Source organism: Macrobrachium rosenbergii, chromosome 23, assembly GCF_040412425.1.
Source record: "Macrobrachium rosenbergii isolate ZJJX-2024 chromosome 23, ASM4041242v1, whole genome shotgun sequence".
Taxonomy (NCBI): Eukaryota; Metazoa; Arthropoda; class Malacostraca; order Decapoda; family Palaemonidae; genus Macrobrachium; species Macrobrachium rosenbergii.
Window position 1 is genome coordinate 9,831,723 of NC_089763.1, and position 19,340 is coordinate 9,851,062.

At 40.9% G+C, this 19,340-nt stretch overlaps 1 protein-coding gene across 4 annotated transcripts in view; it reads left to right on the top strand.

Moving 5' to 3' along the window:
* The window catches only part of LOC136851251 (uncharacterized), a 62,945-nt gene that overhangs the window by 41,875 nt on the left and 1,730 nt on the right, over window positions 1–19,340 (top strand). For all 4 annotated transcript variants that reach the window (XM_067125208.1, XM_067125209.1, XM_067125211.1 and 1 more), the window contains exon 6: window positions 19,101–19,327. In XM_067125208.1, coding sequence (XP_066981309.1) covers window positions 19,101–19,327 — 227 coding nt within the window. The remainder of the gene's footprint in view (window positions 1–19,100; window positions 19,328–19,340) is intronic.

Consider the following 19,340-nt stretch of genomic DNA (forward strand, 5'->3'; position numbering starts at 1 on the left):
CCTGTGCCTTGGGATTGGCAGCCAGGGCTGTAATATTTTGCTCTTCTTCCATTGACTGGGGCGTAACAAGTTCGCTCCCCTAACATTGGCCCTCACACCCTCTGTGTACAAGGGTGTAACTGCATCCCTATTTTGACTTGTGCCAAGTGGTGCTCTTTGATACCTGCACTGTGGAGGAGTTTCAGGGAGGAAGTGTCGGAGGAGGGTTGCTAGGTGTCATCAATAAGTTTTGCTTCTACAGCGCTGTTGGTGGCCTCTCCTTCCTTGTCTCTCTCCCTATAGCTTCTTCTGTCTCTCCTCTGGGAGAGACCTCTCCCCTTCGCCCTTTTCACTCACTTGTTGGGCGAAGATCGCTGGTGGGGGGAGGAAGGCAACCTCTTCTCAGGGGCCTCCTCTCGCTTCATACAGCAGTTCCCCTCAGAACAAGAGGAGTCTCCCTCTACTAATCAACTTTGCTTTTTTCTTTCAGGTTGACAGTGAGCATTGTAGGTGCAGTAGTATTTGGCTGGATATCACAGTTTTGGATATCTTAGCCTGAATGAGCTCCTGACACTCATACAGTGATTGCTTCGGGATCGACCACAGTTCCTTGTTGGGATGGTGTAGGTCCATGTCAGTGTCTTGATCCAACTCTGTCCCCTGTTGATGTTGATCGATCGCTATCATTCGCTGGCTCTCATGTACTGTATGCTGTGGCACTGCCTCTGGCATATCTGTGGTCCTGGCCACCCCTGCTGTGCCTCCTGTTTTAATTGCTCCTGTTGCCTTGGCGACCAGTCACTGGGCAGCTCCTCCTGGTCTCCTGCCACAGCTGTCCTGATCGCACCTGTTGCTACTCCTGCCATCCAGACCGCTCCTGTAGCTCCTGCCTCAGCTGTCCTGATCGCATCTATTGCTATCTATTTTGTGCCTACTCTTGGTGTTTGATGCCCCTGGAGGTTTCAATGGGTCCACCATCCTGGAAGATGTTGGAGTGGAGGTTTAAGAAGATGCCCTGTGGGAGGTAGCCGCCATCTTCTTCAACTTCATCTTCAACTTCGTCTTCTGCTGCCTCTTCCATTCTTCTGAGGCTTAAGGGGGCCCAGGAAACTGGATAGCCCCCTGTCAGCCGAAGGAGAGGAAGGCTGCTTCTTCCCCCTTGAAGTCATTAATTGTGCATCTGGGGGCTGCCTCCTTCCGAGGAGGCAGTGGGTCTCTCGTCAGCTCTTCCCAACCTTCGGGTTCAGGGGTCGATTTGCATACCCATGGGTTTGTGTTTCGGGAGCAACGGGTCGCACAGACCTCAGTTTGCGCTCCCGTCACCAGTCCTAGAGGTTGCTCCTCTAAGACGGGTGCTGACTCAGGTGCTCTTTTGCGAGCCGCTCCAAGTGCTCAAGATTCTGTGGAATATCGAGTATCCCGAACTGGTACTGGATATTACTCTCCCCATCCCAGTTCATGAGCAGTGCGAGAGAAAGGGCCGAAGCACCCAGGTGTCTCGGCTCATCCTGCCAGCACCACAAGCGCTCCCCAAGCGTCTACCAGTGCTCAGTCAGGTTCCCAACCTGGTGTCTCTATCCCGACGGTTTGAATGCCTGAAGAAGCAGAGAAGAGATTCCTTTTGGGAGTCCTGCTGGACTTCTAAGAGACTGCATCTCTCCTGGGAGGCAATTTTCTCTCATTGGCTCTTCCCACCCTGGGGCAGGAACCGATTCACATTCTCCTCTGGGGTCTTGCATTTCGCAGGCTGCGAGCACACGGCCTCACCCTTGTTACCAGTCCTTAGAAGTCTGCATCTGAGACTGGTTCTGTGCCTGGCCCTTTTCAGTTTCTTAGGAAGCTGAAAGGAGACCTCTCCCAGTGATTGTTCTTTCAAGATTTGGGAGTCCCGTAGGACGCTCAGATTCCCTGAATCAGAGTGCTCACCTGGCGAGAGGCATAGGATGAGAGAAGGTGCAAAGACACTCACTTGTCTCGACACTACCTGCCAGCTGTTTTTCTTGCTTGGTTGGGTCCCGTCCTTGTGTCTTGGACCGTATGGTTCGGGCACACAGGATAGCAGACATATAATCCCCTTTTCAACCTTCTTCCTGAGGGGCTTTGGCCTCGAAGGAGTTTAGAGTTCAAGAAGTCAGTAGTAGTTCAGGGCAGACAAGTTCCACCCTGCCCAGCTTCCGATTGTGTTTGCTCTATCAGCTTGGCTCGGCTTGCTCGCCGTGCCTGCTGCCCAGTCCACCACTTGCCACCCAGTCCAGATCATGTTTGTGTGATCGGCTTGGCCCCGCTTGGTTCATCAGAATCGGATTCTCGACACTGTTCAAGTGAACTTTCTGCTCTTCCCAGGAAAGCGTTTTACCATGGCACAAGTGCTCTTCTTCCCCTGTGCTGCAGTCATCACCTTCGTTTGATTATCGCTCATGGTCTGCCTCTCCTGCTGGTCTTCCTGGCAGGACAGGTAGCAGTGCTCTTTCTCCTCACCTGTTCTCTTTTCCTCTCTGTTGTTCCGAGAGGTGCAAGGTGGACAGAGAGACCTCCAATGAATTTTTCTTTCTTCAGAGTTTGGCTGCTGGGATGTACTTTTCGGGATCGGTCCCCGGATTGTCTCGTAGTGCAACCTGGTAGTCGAGGAGGGTTTCTTGGGATCTGTCAAAGTTCTCCCTCCAGGGAGAAAGGAATGGGAGTTTCATGCTCCAGAAGCATTGAGGATCTTCCTCTTCAAATTGCAAACCCTCGTTTCTTGGAGAACTTCTCGTCGATTCGTCCGGGACAGGATTATTGCTCCCCCTGTGAATAATCTTCATCACTCGTAGCCCTTGCAGTTCCCGAAAGGACCAGGAGTTTTGATGTGGCCACTGCGGTCCTTGCTTGTGAGAGGATTCTCAACCTGATGAATACCTTTTCTTCAGACAAGGAGTTCATTCAGGTTGAGACACCATTCAAGCTCCTCTGCCTCGACAGAGTACGATTCTTCTTGCCTTGTAGGGGTCTTGCCGACTGCAGATTGTCCTTACTCTGCTTCAGTATGGGCGGGGATCCCTTGCTGCTTCTCCTTGCCATGAAGGGTATTCTCTTCCGTAATGAGGGGCAGCGATCCTGGAGGACACCTCTTGGTTTCCCCCAGACATCTCCTGATTGATCCACGATCCTTTACTTTTTTAAGGCTTTCTCTCCCAGGATGCAACCTTTCCTGGAGAGGACACTGCCTTCTGGAGACTGGTCCTGCCGGGGCTGGGTCTTCCTACACTAGGCAGCAAGCTGTGGGCAATTCTGGTGTTAAGAAGAAGGACTTTGTCCTAATTTGGATCTCCAGTTTTTGTAAGTCCCGAGTTGGCTTGACCCTTAGGAACTGACCTTTACAGACAGACTCCGGGTTACAATGGGCTCAGCTTATGACGTTCTGAGTTTACGACGCTTTTCAAATATAGTCATCGAAAAATTATATCCTGGGTTACAACGCATGTTCCAGGTTTACGATGCTGACAACGCCGATCCGATGGAAGAAATATGGCTCCAGAATGGCAGAATGGTCAAATTTTGGAGGTTTTTTGTTGAAAAACTCCATATAAATGCAGGATACATTGTTTTCAAGACACCCAAAGGATTAAAAGTAAGGTTTTCTTACGATTTTCGACAGTATTGTGGACAACACCAGCCTGACACCGATCAGAAGAAATATGCATCCAAAAGAGCAGAATGGTCAAGATTTGGAGTTTTTTTTTTTTTTTTTTTTAATGAAAAACTCCATAAAAATGCAGGGTTCATTGTTTTCAAGACGCCCAAAGGATTAAAAGTAAGGTTTTCTTATGATTCTCAACAGTATTTCAGACGACGCTGATCCAAACGGAAGAAATATGCATCCAAACCGGCAGAATGGTCAATATTTAGAGGGTTTTTTATGAAAAACTCAATAATAAAATGCAGGATTTTTTGTTTTCAAGATACACAAAGGATTAAAAGTAAGGTTTTCTTATGATTCTCGACGGTAATATTTTGGATGACTGGGTCCAATGCATATGATGGAAGAAAATTCACATTTGCGGATTTTTCATAGAACAATATTTACTAATTACTGATTTTTATTTTATTTTAATGAAACTAAACTGCACTTAATTCTCTCTCTCTCTCTCATAATTTCACTCTTTTTGAGATTTATTCACTTCATTCCACCTCTCCCTCTATAATCTCTCTCTCTCTCTCTCTCTCTCTCTCTCTCTCTCTCTCTCTCTCTCTCTCTCTCTCTCTCTCTCTCTCTCTCCGAATAATTCACAAATAATTTCACTTGGGATTTATGCAAGGCCAACCACCCATATCTCTCTCCCTGAATAATTCACAAGTAATTTCACTTTTGAAATTTAAGCAAGGCCAACCGCCCATATCTCTCTCTCTCTCTCTCTCTCTCTCTCTCTCTCTCTCTCTCTCTCTCTCTCTCTCTCTCTCTCTCTCTCTCTCTCTGAATAATTCCACTCTTGAAATTTAAGTAAAGCCAACTGCCCATATCTCTCTCTCTCTCTTTGTACTGCATATATCCTTCAAAGAAATATGGATTAATGTATATAAACATAAAAATATACTAAAATTCCATCATCGGTTGTGTTACAATTTTTTTTATTGCTTTGACGTAGGCTTCATGACAACACAATATCAGCTCGAGGGATTAGAAGTAGCCCATAAGAGGGCTCGTAGCACCCCCTCTCTCCATGATGGTACACTATTGGCCGGAAGGACTGAGAGTAGCCAATGACAACTTGTGACAACCCCCTCCTCCCCTCTCATCCTCCTTGACGACATGCTATTGGCAGGAAGGGTGTGATTTTAACCAACCACAAAGCTTGTACCTCACGGGCTTTGCATACACTAAAAGGAGGGTGAGTAGTATTTCTCTCTCTCTCTCTCTCTCTCTCTCTCTCTCTCTCTCTCTCAGATAACAGAGAGAGAGAGAGAGAGAGAGAGAGAGAGAGGGAGAGAATGACAGCACAAGAATTTTTTAACAAATTTGTCGGAGATGGTGAGGACTAACCACGTTTGTATGATAATAAATGACTTACCTAATAATAAGTACTAATTTTCAAATATTAATGAGAGTAAATAATAATAATAATATACTGTAATGACAATTTTTATGCATTTTTAAAGTAAATTATTTCAATTTTTAAACAAAGAAATATCACACCCTGTCTTTTTGCCCAGAGCTTTGAAGATATAGGGGAGGGTAGAACTGAAATATGTCAAATTACTCATTTCTGACCAAGGGTAGAAGATCAATTTCTCTCTCTCTCTCTTCCTCTCTCTCTCTCTCTCTCTCTCTCTCTCTCTCTCTCTCTCTCTGAGAAATGGATAGATAATGAATAGATACTTAGTTCAGCTCTCTCTCTCTCTCTCCGGAAAAGACTGAATTTGAGTCTCTTACATATGCACAATAGTGTTTAAAAATGCTTAGTAAAGGTAGTAGTACATCTTTTGGAAGACAGAAAAACCATTTTTTTGTTGTCAGTCACAATAAAGAGAAATGGATAACATTCCTCAAGAGATTAAAGAGATAAACCCCCTCTCTCTCTCACTCTTGAGATAACAGAGAGAAAGAGAGAGAGAGCTAAGAGAATGACAGCACAAGAATTTTTTAACAAATTTGCTAACCACGTTTGTATGATAATAAATGACACCTAATAATAAGTACTTTTTCAAATATTAATGAGAGTAAATAATAATAATAATATACTGTAATGACAACATTTTATGCATTTTTAAAGTAAATTATTTCAATTTTTAAACAAAGAAATATCACACCCTTTCTTTTGCCCAGAGCTTTGAAGATATAGGGGAGGGTAGAATGGAAATATGTCAAATTACACATTTCTGACCAAGGGTAGAAGATCAATTTCTCCCCATCTCTCTCTCTCTCTCTCTCTCTCTCTCTCTCTCTCTCTCTCTCTCTCTCTCTCTCTCTCTCTCTCTCTCTCACCAAAAGGTAGAATGAGAAATGGATAGATATATGAATAGATACTTAGTTCAGCCCTTCTCTCTCTCACTCTCTCCGGAAAAGACTGCTAATTTGAGTCTCTTTACATATGCACACTGTTTGTGTGTGTGTTTATAGTGTTTTAAAAATGCTTAGTAAAGGTAGTAGTACATCTTTGGAAGACAGAAAAAAACCATTTTTTGTTGTTGTCAGTCACAATAAAGAGAAATGGATAACATTCCTCAAGAGATTAAAGAGATAAACCCCCCCCCCTCTCTCTCTCTCTCTCTCTCTCTCTCTCTCTCTCTCTCTCTCTCTCTCTCTCTCTCTCTGCTCTCTCTCTCTCTCTCTCTCTCTCTCTCTTGCCGTGCCAGCACAAGAATGGCTGAATGTAAGTTGTAGTGGTAATTCTCTCTCTTTTGGCTGGAAAAGGGTACTAATGTTTAAGATGACTTTGAAATGATATTTTTTAATCATATAATTTCAAAGATTAATAGAGTAGTAATAGGATAATAATTTAAGCTGTATTTGATGTAGGATGATACTTAAAAGTAAAAATGTGGGAGCACACTAGTTCTGTGAAATTCCAAGTCTTTTTCTGGTAGATAAGTGGTGAGGCAGTCTCTCTCTCTCTCTCTCTCTCTCTCTCTCTCTCTCTCTCTCTCTCTCTCTCTCTCTCTCTCTCTCTCTCTCTCTCTCTCTCTCTCTCTCTCTCTCTAGAATGGTAAAATTTGGAGGGTTTTTTTATGAAAGACAATAAAAGTGTAGGTTACATCATTTTCAAGATACCCAAAGGACACTCAAAGGATTAAAAGTAAGTTTTTCTTATGATTATTTTGGTTTATAATGATTTTCGGCTTACGACGCGGTGTCAGAGCGGAACCCCCATTTTAAATCGGAGACTGCCTGTACTTGGTTCTGCCTTTCTCTTTCAGAGATTTGCCAGATACTGCAGTAGTCAAGGAATGTGCCAGGGCACTGCCTTGTCCTCTTGACAGTGGCCAAGACCCTTGGGTCTTCGTACTTCTTGGCCTGACCATAGGGTCTGGTCAGCCCTCCTCGACTCATAAGGAGTCCCAGGCTTCGGAGGGAGATCACAGAAACACACACCCCTCTTCTTTCCTTCTGAGAAAGTGCACATACTGGTGTCTCTTTCCACCCTCTTTTCCAGTCGAGAGGAGGGCAGCAGGAAAGAGAGGAGGAAGTATTGTCTGTACAGGAGTTCTGTTGTAGATGCCTAGATGAAGTGATACTTGTCGAGTCTCTGGACTTGACAGCGACATTGCTGAGACCTGGTAGTGTAAATCCTTCAGAAGAAGTAACTACTTCCCTTTGGGTGTTTGGGTGTCGGCAATTTTTTCATCAAACTTCTATCCCTTCTCCTCTCCCATGTTCCCAATTCAGGAAATGCCAACTTGACTAGAGCTAGTTGTCCTCAGTATCCTGTCATCTTGCAGAAGCTTCCCCATGGGTCAACTTCGCCGTCATTCTCATCATGGAGAATGAAGGAGGTCTGCTTCAAACCCTCCATCTGTCTTTCCCCTTCGAAGGCTGAGGAAGAATTTAGGTTTGCATATTTTCCTCACATCATGCGTCTGCTCTCAGATGCTTCGATCCAGGAATAGGCGTACGCCTGTAAGACTGTTTTCTTCAAGGTGTGTGACTGAGATGATAAGTACCTCCTCATCAACAGTCTGAAACTCAAGGCAGCCTTTTTGGCCTTCCGAGATTTTCAGGATGGGGTCTGCGACACTCAGTGGTGTCATTTAACAACAACATCACAATAGTGGCATGTGTCAACAGAGGGGAGGGTATTGTTTTTTTTTTTCTGTTGCCTCAGTTGACATTGCAGGTACTTGAGTGTTTTATAGCACACTCGATAGTTCTGTCAGCCAGATACATTCCCAGAGGGGATGAATTGGCAGGCAAGCTCAGCATCGGGTTCAACTGTGACAGGGTGTGCCCTCCACTCATTTCTTCACGGAGAGACTGCTCGACTAGGGGATCCTATTGTCTTTCTGTTTGCCTCCCAGTAAAACAAAAGTCTAGGTTTTTATGCTCCTTTGTACCTGACCCATGAGCCACTACGATGAGGCATGCTGTCCTTATGGGAAGGCATCGATGCCTGCGTCTTCTCTCCCTATTTATCTGATTCACTAGGGGTTCAACAAGCATTGCTCACCCCGAGTCATAGACAAATACTGGAATACCTCGCCTTTCACCCGACTCGATAGCTTTGCTTCCAAGGCATTGAGAAGAGTTCTCCCTGACCCAACCTTCTGTGTCATTTACACAAGAAATGGTTCTTCAGGCTGTACATCCCTGTATTTGCAAGACTAGAGACTATCCAGGTTCCCTTGTAAGAATAGGCTTTGTGCTGAGCGGCAGTGGATGGCTGGATATCTCTTGCGGTCCTCTGCAGCACTGTTCCAGGGACCAGATCCGTCTTAGCTGGTTGGTTTCATTGACTGGGCTTCTTCTTGGGTCAGAGTTGCTCTTCAGCAGGTCATGGACTTCCTCTTCTTCTCCGCCGAGGGTTGCTTCTCTCTGATTCAGTTGTGAAGGACATAGGCCCCATGCAGCCTAGTCTTCCATCTGAAAGTAGCCTTTTTCTCCTCAGTTGAGATTTAGCCACAGATGAGAAGCTTCTATTGGTCTTGCCATCCCAGGGACCTGAGGCCCCTGGATGGCATGTGACTGTTGTTTAGGGTTCCTGTCTCGTGCTTTGCACGCGCCCTTGCGAGAGTCAGACTGAGATCTACCCTCTTAGGACCATCTCTTGTCTTGCTCTGGCCTTGGCATAGAAGATGGACGATCTTCATGGACCTTCTCTGATGTGAGCCTACAAGGCAGGGGAGATCAGTACCTCGGCCCCTTCTCAGATGTCATTGCGGACTCCAAATCTGTCGGCATCTTTTGCCAGGTTTGAGTCCTTCTTGATCCCCTCCTCCTTGGACTTTGTAACTGATGATCCAGATCAGTGTACTTTGTCCTGTTAGCTGGTACTTTCTGATGACAATTCAACCTGGATGTTGTCACACCATCTCTCCCAAGAAAGAAGTGTCTGACACATCTTTCTCCTGGCTTTGAAGCAGTCAAAGACTCTGCAGCTGGCGAGAATTGTCAAGTCAATGGCTTGGAATTCATCTGTAATGGAGTAGTATGTGATTGTATATATATTTATATTAAATAGTAAAGAAATATGTCTTTCAATTTCCTTGCTATTATATAAAAGCAATTCTAACATTTTGTTTATGAGAAACATTACCTAATTGTTATGGGTAGATATTATTCTAGAGGGTACCCAATTGTAGTGGGTAGATATTATTCTAGAGGGTGCTATATAAATAGCATAGCAACAGCATGTGTGAAGCAATGGTGCAGAGTACTTGGCTAAATGTTGCTTTAGGCAATTCTTCTAAATTATCCTTATTCTAGTGCCTCTCCTATATTGCCTTACTAACCAATCCTTTTCTCATTCCCTTGCCTAATTTAAAGTATTATTATAGACCAGTGTCAGTGTAATCTGGTAAGTCTGTACTATGTACACTCAGCAAGGAAAGTGAGGATATAGTTTTCATTAGATTTCATTCATCAAATTTTAATTTTTTTCTTACAGAAAACACATAATCTCGGTAAATTTAATCTAGAAAATACAGTGCAAATTATATCCTATATGTTAAATCTGCAAAACAGAAACGTTCAGATATTTAAAAACACTGTGCATGTCCGAAGTAATCAGAATTTCTCAGATAACTTCATTCATAGAGATCTAAAAGATAGTGTGTGGATATCTCGGTGTAGTACTGTCTATCAGAACGGCAATATTTACTCGTTTTCCGTTATGAACAGGCTTATTATTGCATCATCATACGGGGTAACGATAATTTCTTAAATTTTTACACATTCATATTTGTATTTCACGGTGTTAAAAGTCAGCTGGAATTAATGGCAGTAAATGTTGTGACAGCTAGGGTAGGTTGACCAAATCTATTTAAATCTGCAAGAGCGTTCTCTATCATGTGAGGAGCAGCGTGAGAACTTCGGCGGAAAAACACAAGTAACTGGATTTTGACGTTGCCATAGTTTCTCTCTCTCTCTCTCTCTCTCGCTCTCTCTCTCTCTCTTTCCATTGCTAAAACATACTATAGAAATATAGTATCACTCAATGTCTAAAAGAAAAAAAATAATGAAATGAGCTCAGCATATTAGCTCTACATATAGGCCTAGGCTCTACAACAGCAGACTCTCTCTCTCTCTCTCTCTCTCTCTCTCTCTCTCTCTCTCTCTCTCTCTCTCTCTCTCTCTCTCTCATCATAACATTGCATTAATTTTTTTATTGTTCCCCATGTTTTTTGTTGGACATTGCTCAAATTTAACTTGATTTCATTATGGAAGATCGCGTTTCCAATTATACAAGCATTCCATTCATTGTGGTGTCATAAATTCATTTGTGTAAGGTTACTTGGTAGGTTATGTTGAAAAATGTTTATTTTGCTCTGAACTGTCGCTGCAAATTACAGCTTGAAGGAATACTGTAAAGCTTACTACTGCATTAAGTATCAATGATTTCAGAATCGTAGAATATGATTGAAAATTATAGGAGGTCAAGCAAAAAACAAACACAATAAGACTGAAGCTCCTCCCCTTTCTAAAGTTGCCAGATACCGCATTATTGAGCAATATATGTCTGAAGATTTAAAAAAACTGTATCCTAACTTTCCTTGCCGAGTGTACATTCGTTAGTCTGCAATGTTATATTATATTAGCTTATGTATCTAGCTGCTGGTGTTATTGTGGAACCTCTGGTTGCTGTCCAATGAGTGGCAGCAGACTAACTACCCAGGGAAGTGTGTCCTAACTAAGATATAATATAGCCCTAGCCTATCTTACCATTAAGTGATCAACAGTATCAATATAACCTAAGTAACCTTGTAAGTTTTAAGTAATGCTTGTCAGCCAGGTCATTACAAGTGGTGACGAAGAGGACCAGACCAGAGGGTAAATTTAACCTAACCTAAAACAGACTGGGGAATTGGAGAGGTTTGCTATGAAATTGATTTTGGATGCAGGCCTAATCTCGTGCCGAGTTTATTCTATGCTTAGCCTATGTGTGTGTACCTAAGTTAGCCTAACTTTAGGTAAATCTAGCCTAAGTTTTGTCTAATGAATCTATGTATTATCTAGCCTTGCAAAACTAAGCTAGCCTAACTTTGTATTAGCCTAGCCTAACCATAAAATCTTTTCTTAGCCTAAGTTAACTGTGTGTTACCCCAACTGAATATACACTAACCTAACCTAACCTAGCTTGAGGGTAATAACAGCTACCTATTTTTGTGTGCATTAATGCAATAACCTATGTAACCTAACCTAATTAAGACTTTTTGTAATTTACCTATTTGTATCATGTATTTGTGATTATTTCTAATTCATCTAATTGTATTAGCCATGGCTCTGATAGGGAATGTTGGCCCTTATGAGGAATCTGAGAAATTTTCTACATATGTGGATAGTGTCTATATTTCCAGGCAAACGACATAGGTGGTGATAGGAAGGTGCCAGCGTTTCTATCAATAATAGATCCTAAGTTGTATAGGCAAACTAGGGACTTAGTGAGTCCTAAGAGTCCTAAAGAGTGTGCTTTTGAGCAAGTAGTTACAGAACTAGAGAAATCACTATAAACCACAAGTGATAGTTATCTGTGAGAGGTTTAAATTCTATAAAAGGAATCAGGAGGCTCATGAAAATGTTTCAGGTTTTGTGGCTGCTGTAAAATCCATGGCAGCTACTTGTGAGTATGGTGATAAGTTAGAGGAGATGCTGCAAGAAAAGCTAGTTATGGGTCTCAAAGAAGAAAGTACGCAGCGAGTTCTTTTGACAGAGAAGAACGTGACTTTCACTCGTGCAGTAGAGATTGCTGTTGCAAGGAAGCAGCAGAGAAAGATATCCGAGAGTTCAGTCAGAAAGCAAATTCTTGCAGCAGAGATGTAACTGCTATTAAATCTACTACTCCTAAATCTAGTTCCTTGTCTAAGCAGAAGTCTAAGCAGGGAGGGAAGGAGAAAGCTAGGGAAGTTCTTTCAAGTAAACCTGAAACCCTGCAGTGGCTGTGGGAAAAGTCATTCTAAAAAGTCTAGCACTAATAAAACTTCAGCATTGTCTAAGAATGTAAGTTTGGTAGAGTTACTGGTAGATAACTCGAGTGGTAAGGAGTCAAGTGATTACATTTTGTCAGTTAATTCCTCTAATATGGAAGAACTGAAAGAATCCTATTGTGTTAGGCTAATGCTAAATGATAGGGCTGATATAGAATTTCAGCTGGACGCTAGTGCAGTATGTACCCTTATGGGTGAACATGAGTTCCTAAAGAGTTTTCCGAATGAAAACCCCAAAATTATGCCTTATTCTACGGAGCTAAATCAACATGGAGGATCCAGGATCCAAGTAAGAGGCCATATTCGGGTGAAGATTGGTTTCCGAGGTCTGGTCTTGGAAGACTGAGCCATTGTCATTATTAAGGACAAGGGTCCTAAGCTATTGGGCTGTGATTTGATGCCAGCTCTGGGATTTCGTGTCATTTTAGATGACTGTACTATTCATGCTGTTGCTGATAAGCCTAAGTCAGTAGTAGCTAAGTATCCAGTAGTGTTCAAGGATGAACGAGAAACTATCAAAGGTCTAGAGGTATCTTTTGATTTGGAAGAGTCAGTATCCTCTAGGTACTCTAAGGCTCATAACGTTCCCTATGCTATGCGTACTAAGGTTGATGCTGCTTTAGATAAGCTGTTTGAGCAGGATATTATTCAGCCTGTTGCACACTCTAATTGGGCCGCACCTATTGTGCCCATGCTAAAAGACGACGGCACAGTTCGTATCTGTGGTGACTGTAGGTTAACAGTTAACCAAGCTACTAAAGTCACAAACTATCCGGTACCTAGAATTGAGGATATTTTTGCTACTTTGGGTAGTGGTAAAATTTTGTCAAAACTTGACTTGATGAATACATAGTCAAATTTTACTCAGTCCTGAGTTGCGTCCTTTGACTACTATAAATACAATCGCTTGTGTTTCAGTATATGAACTTTTGAGGAAGGATGTTCCCTGGAAGTGGAATGCCAAGCATAGTTAAGCTTTCCAACAGTCTAAGTCTCTGTTGCTTGATGCTTGTTTAATCCATTTTGACCCTACTCTACCTATAATTGTCTCTGCTGACAGTTCTATGTCAGAAGAAGGATGGTGAAGAGTTACCAGTTGTTTTTGCATCCAGGACTCTAAATAAAGAATGTAATCATTCTCAAACTGATAAGGAAGCACTGACATTAGTGTTTGCTCTTTAAAAGGCTCCATCATAATTTTTCTCTAAATACAGACCATAAACCTCTGTTAGGTCTATTTAACCCTAACAAACCTATTCCTGAAATAACTTCTGGTAGAATCCAGAGGTAGTCTTTAATGCCACAAGCCTATTCTTACGAGTTGTATTATCGTTCAGGCAAGTCCTTAGGTACTGCTGACGCACTAAGCAGATTACCTCTAGCTCAAGCTCCTGAGTCTGTGCCTGTGTGTAATGAGTGGATTGAGGTGGTAAATACCTTTGATTGCTCAAGTTCTACTGTTTCTTGGTTGTTGTTGGCCCGAGACAGTTGAGGCTGAGCTAAAAGCCTTTTTCAACTGTAAAGACGAATTGAGTATTCAGCACGGTTGTCTTTTATGGGGATATAGAGTGGTTATTCCTTTGCAAGGAAGGGAGAGTATGTTAAAGGAGTTACATCAAGAGCATTTAGTTTCTACTAAAATGAAACAGCTAGCTTGTAGTTATTTTTGGTGGCCAGGTTTAGATAATGACATTGAAGAGTTATCAAAGAGTTGTTCAATATGTCTTGCTACAAGAGTTTCACCTAAGAAAGCACCTCTGCATCTGTGGGATTGGCCTGAAAAACCATGGGTGAGGATTCATGTTGATTATGCAGGTCCCTTGAATGGTACTTATTTTCTGATTTTCTGGTACTAACTGATGCACGTTCTATGAGGATTGAAGTCTTACCTACATAGGGCACTATTTCTTTTGCTGCTATAAACCAAATTAAGAATGTTTTTTCACATTTTGGCCTACCATTAACTTTAGTATCGGACAACGGTCCTAATTTTGTGTCTGTAGAGTTTGAACTATTCTTAGGAAAGAATGGAATTCGTCACGTCACGTCTGCATCATATCAGCCTAGTACTAATGGACAGGCTGAGAATACTGTTAAAACTCTAAATAGTTTCCTAAAACACTGCTCTGGGGAAGGCTTGAGATTCAATTTGGATCAATTCTTATTTCAGTGTAGAGTAACGCCTCATTCAACAACAGGAGTGTCTCCAGCGGAGTTGATGTTTGGCCGGAAGTTACATACAGTACTGGATCTGGTCCATCGTGATAAATGTGTAAAGTGTTGTCTAAGCAAGAGACACAAAAGTCAAATTATGATGCTACTATTCCTCAAGGGCTGCAGCTACAGCCTGTCACCTGTCATGGTGAGAAACTATTCAACCATTTCTAAGGATCATTGGATTCCAGCAAAGGTTTTGAAGCAGATGAGTCCTGTGTCATATAAATGTGAGTTGCCAGGAGGTAGCATGGTAAGACGTCACCAGGATCAGATATTGAGGAGGTCAACTAACCCTATCTGACCACACCGATGAAGACTAATTTGACTATTAGTGACAGCTTGTCTACTCACCTATAGGGGACTGAAAGAAGTGGGGTTACCTCAGAAGAACCAATTATATCTGAAGCTCCAGTCAAACAGGCTACTTAATGTACGCTGTTCTACTAGAGTGGTCAGGCCTCCTGGTCCCTTTTACTTTTTTTATGATTTGTAGGGGAGGTGTAATTGGAAATAGTATGTGATTGTGTTGTGTATATATGTACATAAATAATAAAGAAGTGTCTTTCAGTTTCCTTCCTATTATGTAAAAGCAATTTGAATATTTTGTTTATGAGAAAAAAAATTACCCAATTGTAGTGGGTAGACATTATTCTTTTAGAAGGTGCTATATAGATAGCGTAGCAAATCCCAGCCCAAAATCTAAAAAGCAAAGGAGAAGGGTATTTTGAAAATGTTGCTTTAGGCAGTTCTCTAGATTATCCTTATTCTATTGCCTAAAATCCTATAATGCCACACTAACCAAACCTTTTCCCATTCAACAACCTACATTTTAAAAGTATTATATTAGATCAGTGTCAGTGTAATCTGCAAGTCTGTACTATTTACGTGGCCTCATTAACCTATAATGTTATATTATGTTAGCTTTTATACCTATTTAATGGTGTTATTGTGGATCACTCTGGTTGCTGTCCAATGAGTGCCAGCAGACTAACCAAATAGTTTCCCAGGGGGAGGCTTGTCCTAACTAAGATGGATAATATATCCCAGTAGCCTCATCCTACCACAAAGTGATCAACAGTATCAGTGTAACGTAAGTAACTGGTCCATCCTGATAAATTTTAAAACAGACTGTGTTGTCGAGACAAAGTCATTACACCATCCCTACTTTCCTCAAGATTCTGTCAGTTCAGCAAGAAATGGTCACCTGTCATAAGACCACACTATTTGTCCATTTCTACCTTCGATCTTTGATTCCAGCAAAGGTTTTGAACAGGCCCCTGTGTTGTATTTCCTTGGTCCTGTGGTGGCTGCTCAACAAGTTGTGTTTTCTTACCTGGGTCCTTTAAGAGGACAGGTAGCATCTCGCCTAAGGTGCTGGTTCTGGAAGTGAGAAGGATTCTGAGAGTGACTGGCCTCTCCTCCTCCTCCTCCTCCCTCGTCCTCCTGTTTCTCTTCCTTTGTGTTGGGAATGGGACTCAAACCAACACTTCCTGGAACTGCTGTCTGATGCGGAGACTACACATTGAGCACCCGTTCTATTTTTCTATCTAGAATCATAGAAGCAATCCCGCTCCTTCCTCTAGCAAGGGGAGGAAGGAGACTGGCAATAAGGAAAACCCTGTTTTGGGTCTTTCCTTACTGCCTCCGACTCTTTAGATTCTTCCCAGCCTATTTTGTATTAGTTACGATTCCTCACTCATTCGAAAAGGAGTAGCCCTGGTGTGCAGAACTCTAGTCAGTTCAAGAGACTCACTCAGATTCCTCCCTCCAGCCAGTGAGTGTTCTTAATGTAAAGGACTGATGGTTTGTATACCGTGTAGGAACAAATCACGGTTTTTAAAAGTAAATTGTATTTTTACTAACTATACAAACTTGAAGTCCTTTACATTACATTTTTATGCGCACCTCATGTCACCCCTCAATCTGAAACCTGGGCCGAAAGGCAAACTGGAATATTTTCATCTTGGCAGATAGGTATTCCTGCCTACCTGACGGTAGTTACTGCCTAACCACCTTGTTCTTTAACGGCCATGTCCAGCTTCACTGTAAGTAATTCCTAATGTAAAGGACCTCAGGTTTGTATAGTTAGGAAAAATAGAATTTACTTTCAAAAATTGTGATTTAATATTGAGAATATGGTATTTAATTTTTTTTTTTTTGCATAATTATATGTTTAAAAAATATCACACTTAAGTGTTGTTTGTACTTCAAGATTTTCTACTGTGTGTATTACAAGACACAGAACAGTATCACAAACTCATCCCTTTTCAGAGCTCCGACATTCTCTACTTTATGAATAAATATAACTTAGAAAAATATCACAAATTAAATTATCCTCTTTTAAACATGGCACAAGAACATTTTTCATTCCAAATTTATCTCTGATTCTTTAATATCATAACATAAAAGTATTAAGAAAAACCTAAAGGTAATAATACCCAGGTAGTAGGCTAGGCTTTGATATATTATTGCATTAAAAAAAGGGGAAACATTAATTCTGGGGGTTATTGGCTGATGTTACATAATTTTCTAGGTGGTCTGGACATGTGTTATGAGGCATGACAAGGGGGAAGGGGGTTAAAAAATTGCAAAAAAAAAAAAAAAAAGTGTTACTACATAATTTTTGAACGGCCCCTTAACGTCATTAGAAATGTGAAGAAGGTAAGAGTTGCCAGTCAGTGATTTTCAGACGAAAATCACTGAAATTGGGTCACAAATTTTGCTGCATGCTGTACCAGAATACCATATTGTTTAAACAAGGCTGTACAGTACTCTATATGATACACCAAATGAGAACCAGTAAGATAGTCTCTAAAAGTAAACAACTGAAGATGATGGAAGGAAAGTATTTTTTATTTTTATAGCAAAGGTAATCATTCAAATAATTTATTTTTATATGAATATCTTTTTATTTGTACTTTAGTAGGACAGTTGTCATTAGTAGTGTGTGAAAGGTGTATTATGCCTAGTGTATCGCAGAAACACTTGATGAACTTAGATTTATGTAAAAGCACAAGCTCTGCTTTTATATGAGCCTTTCTACAAATGTGGTTGAAAATGATTCTAGAATTTTGAAATGAATTTTGAAATGGTGTCTAAATCTATGGAGTAATAGCTGCTCACAGGTATGTTCAAATTGGAATAATCATCCATATTTAATTTGTGGGGGCCTTTTATGTGAGCTATCTGCTGTGCTCCCACCCCCTCCCCTTGTTTTTGCTGGTTACATTTGATTTCTTTTTTTGGGGGGGAAGGATAATGTGGGTGTTGTGAATTTAAACTTTTTTAAATACCTTTGTAGTATTTTACTTCCATGCTTTTTATTTGTCCATGCTCCGGCCTGTATTTAAGGTTTTGGCGGTATATTTCTGTATAGTGTTTCACATGTTTCTTTTTTATTCATTATTGCTGTGTCAAAAAATGTTTAGAGTTCTCAGGTAGGTAGTTATTGAAGCAAATTAAGGAATATTTGTCTGCCACATTAATTATGCCATGAACCATCATGCTTTGTACAGTCTCTACCCAACTTACGAATGAGTTATGTTCCAGACAGCTGTTCATATCTTGAAGTGTTGTAAGTTGGTTTTTGAATGTGCATTATTTTTGTTAAAAAATTATGAAAACTTTAAAAGATATTCATCTTTGAAATATGTGGTTTACATTCCTGAGTTAACTTTGAGGCACAGATTATACTATTTTCACTTTTTTTTTAAATCATGCAGTATTATAAAGAATTACTTTGGTTGTTAGAAAGGTAAAAGAAAAAAATACAATTTAGATTCATGCAATGTTCAAAATTTAGTATTTTTTCCACACTTTGAAAGTTGTGAACCTGGAGAGAATTTCTCAGGAGCAAGATCTGAAATTGAAAGTTCATAAAGTAAACAAGGTACACTGCCATCTATTTACAAAAATGCTTACAGAACGTTTCCTATGGGGAGAGGAAATATAGAAAATGGGAATTCATCAAAGAACGAGTTAAATTGGGAAGATAAAAATAAATCGGAATATTTGATGCATATGAACGAGTAATCTTGTATGTAAGAGGAATACATGGTAGGTGATCACAAGAATACTTGGGATAATCAGGTTCTTCCTCGTGCAGCAAAAATTCTTACTAGGTAGAATAGGCGCTTAGAGCAAAATTTGAACTTCGGGTGGCAAGTGGAGCTCTCCGAAATACAGTTTAACTTGTGACCTATCTGTTTGTGTCACTGAATGTTTGTAAGTAGGGTGGTGATTGTACCCTCTTTGGGTAATAATCAGTAGACCATGATAGAGACTCTCAGTAGTCTGTTCTTGTGTGTAAATATTGTTTGGAATGAATCTTACCTACTGTTAAAGTTAGGTGTGATTGGCATTCAAAATAAAACAAAATAACGCTTGGCTAACTCGCTAGGATTGTCTCTGTAATTACCTGTTTCCCACTAGGTGGCATTGGAATGTGTACGTTCTTGTCAGAATTCTTCATGACGTGTACTTATGCAGATGGTGTGAATTGTTGTTAGTAGTAATAAATTTTGATGATTTCTGGCTTATTTTTTCCTGTACAGTATGTGCTGTTTTCTGTTTTTGCATTGTGTCATCTACAACAAGCAGAGATCTACTTTTGTCATAAAGACTTGGTGTTTCTAGAGACATCACAACTATTATGTGGGCTCAGTATGAAAGATGGATTTGTTTGCAAAAATGTTTCATGCTGAAAAAACTTCATATCAATTATTCTAGTTAATTGCTGTATGTTTTTACCTTGAGTGTTTTATGAATATATTTTTTATTTTTTTACCTTACAGAAAACTCTGATAGAACAGTGTACACAGCTTGCAGAAGCAGAACAGTGGACTAGTCTAGTAGATTATTGTTTGCTTGCATGGTCATATGTACGTGCAACTCCTGTCTGGGACTCAAACCATCACAATAACACCAGAAGACTGTGTTTTAAGACTTTAGCACAATATTGCCTTCAGGGATTGAAAGAAGTTCAGTGGACACGAGATCAGCTTGAAAACCTCCTAAGAAAGTAAGTCATTCTT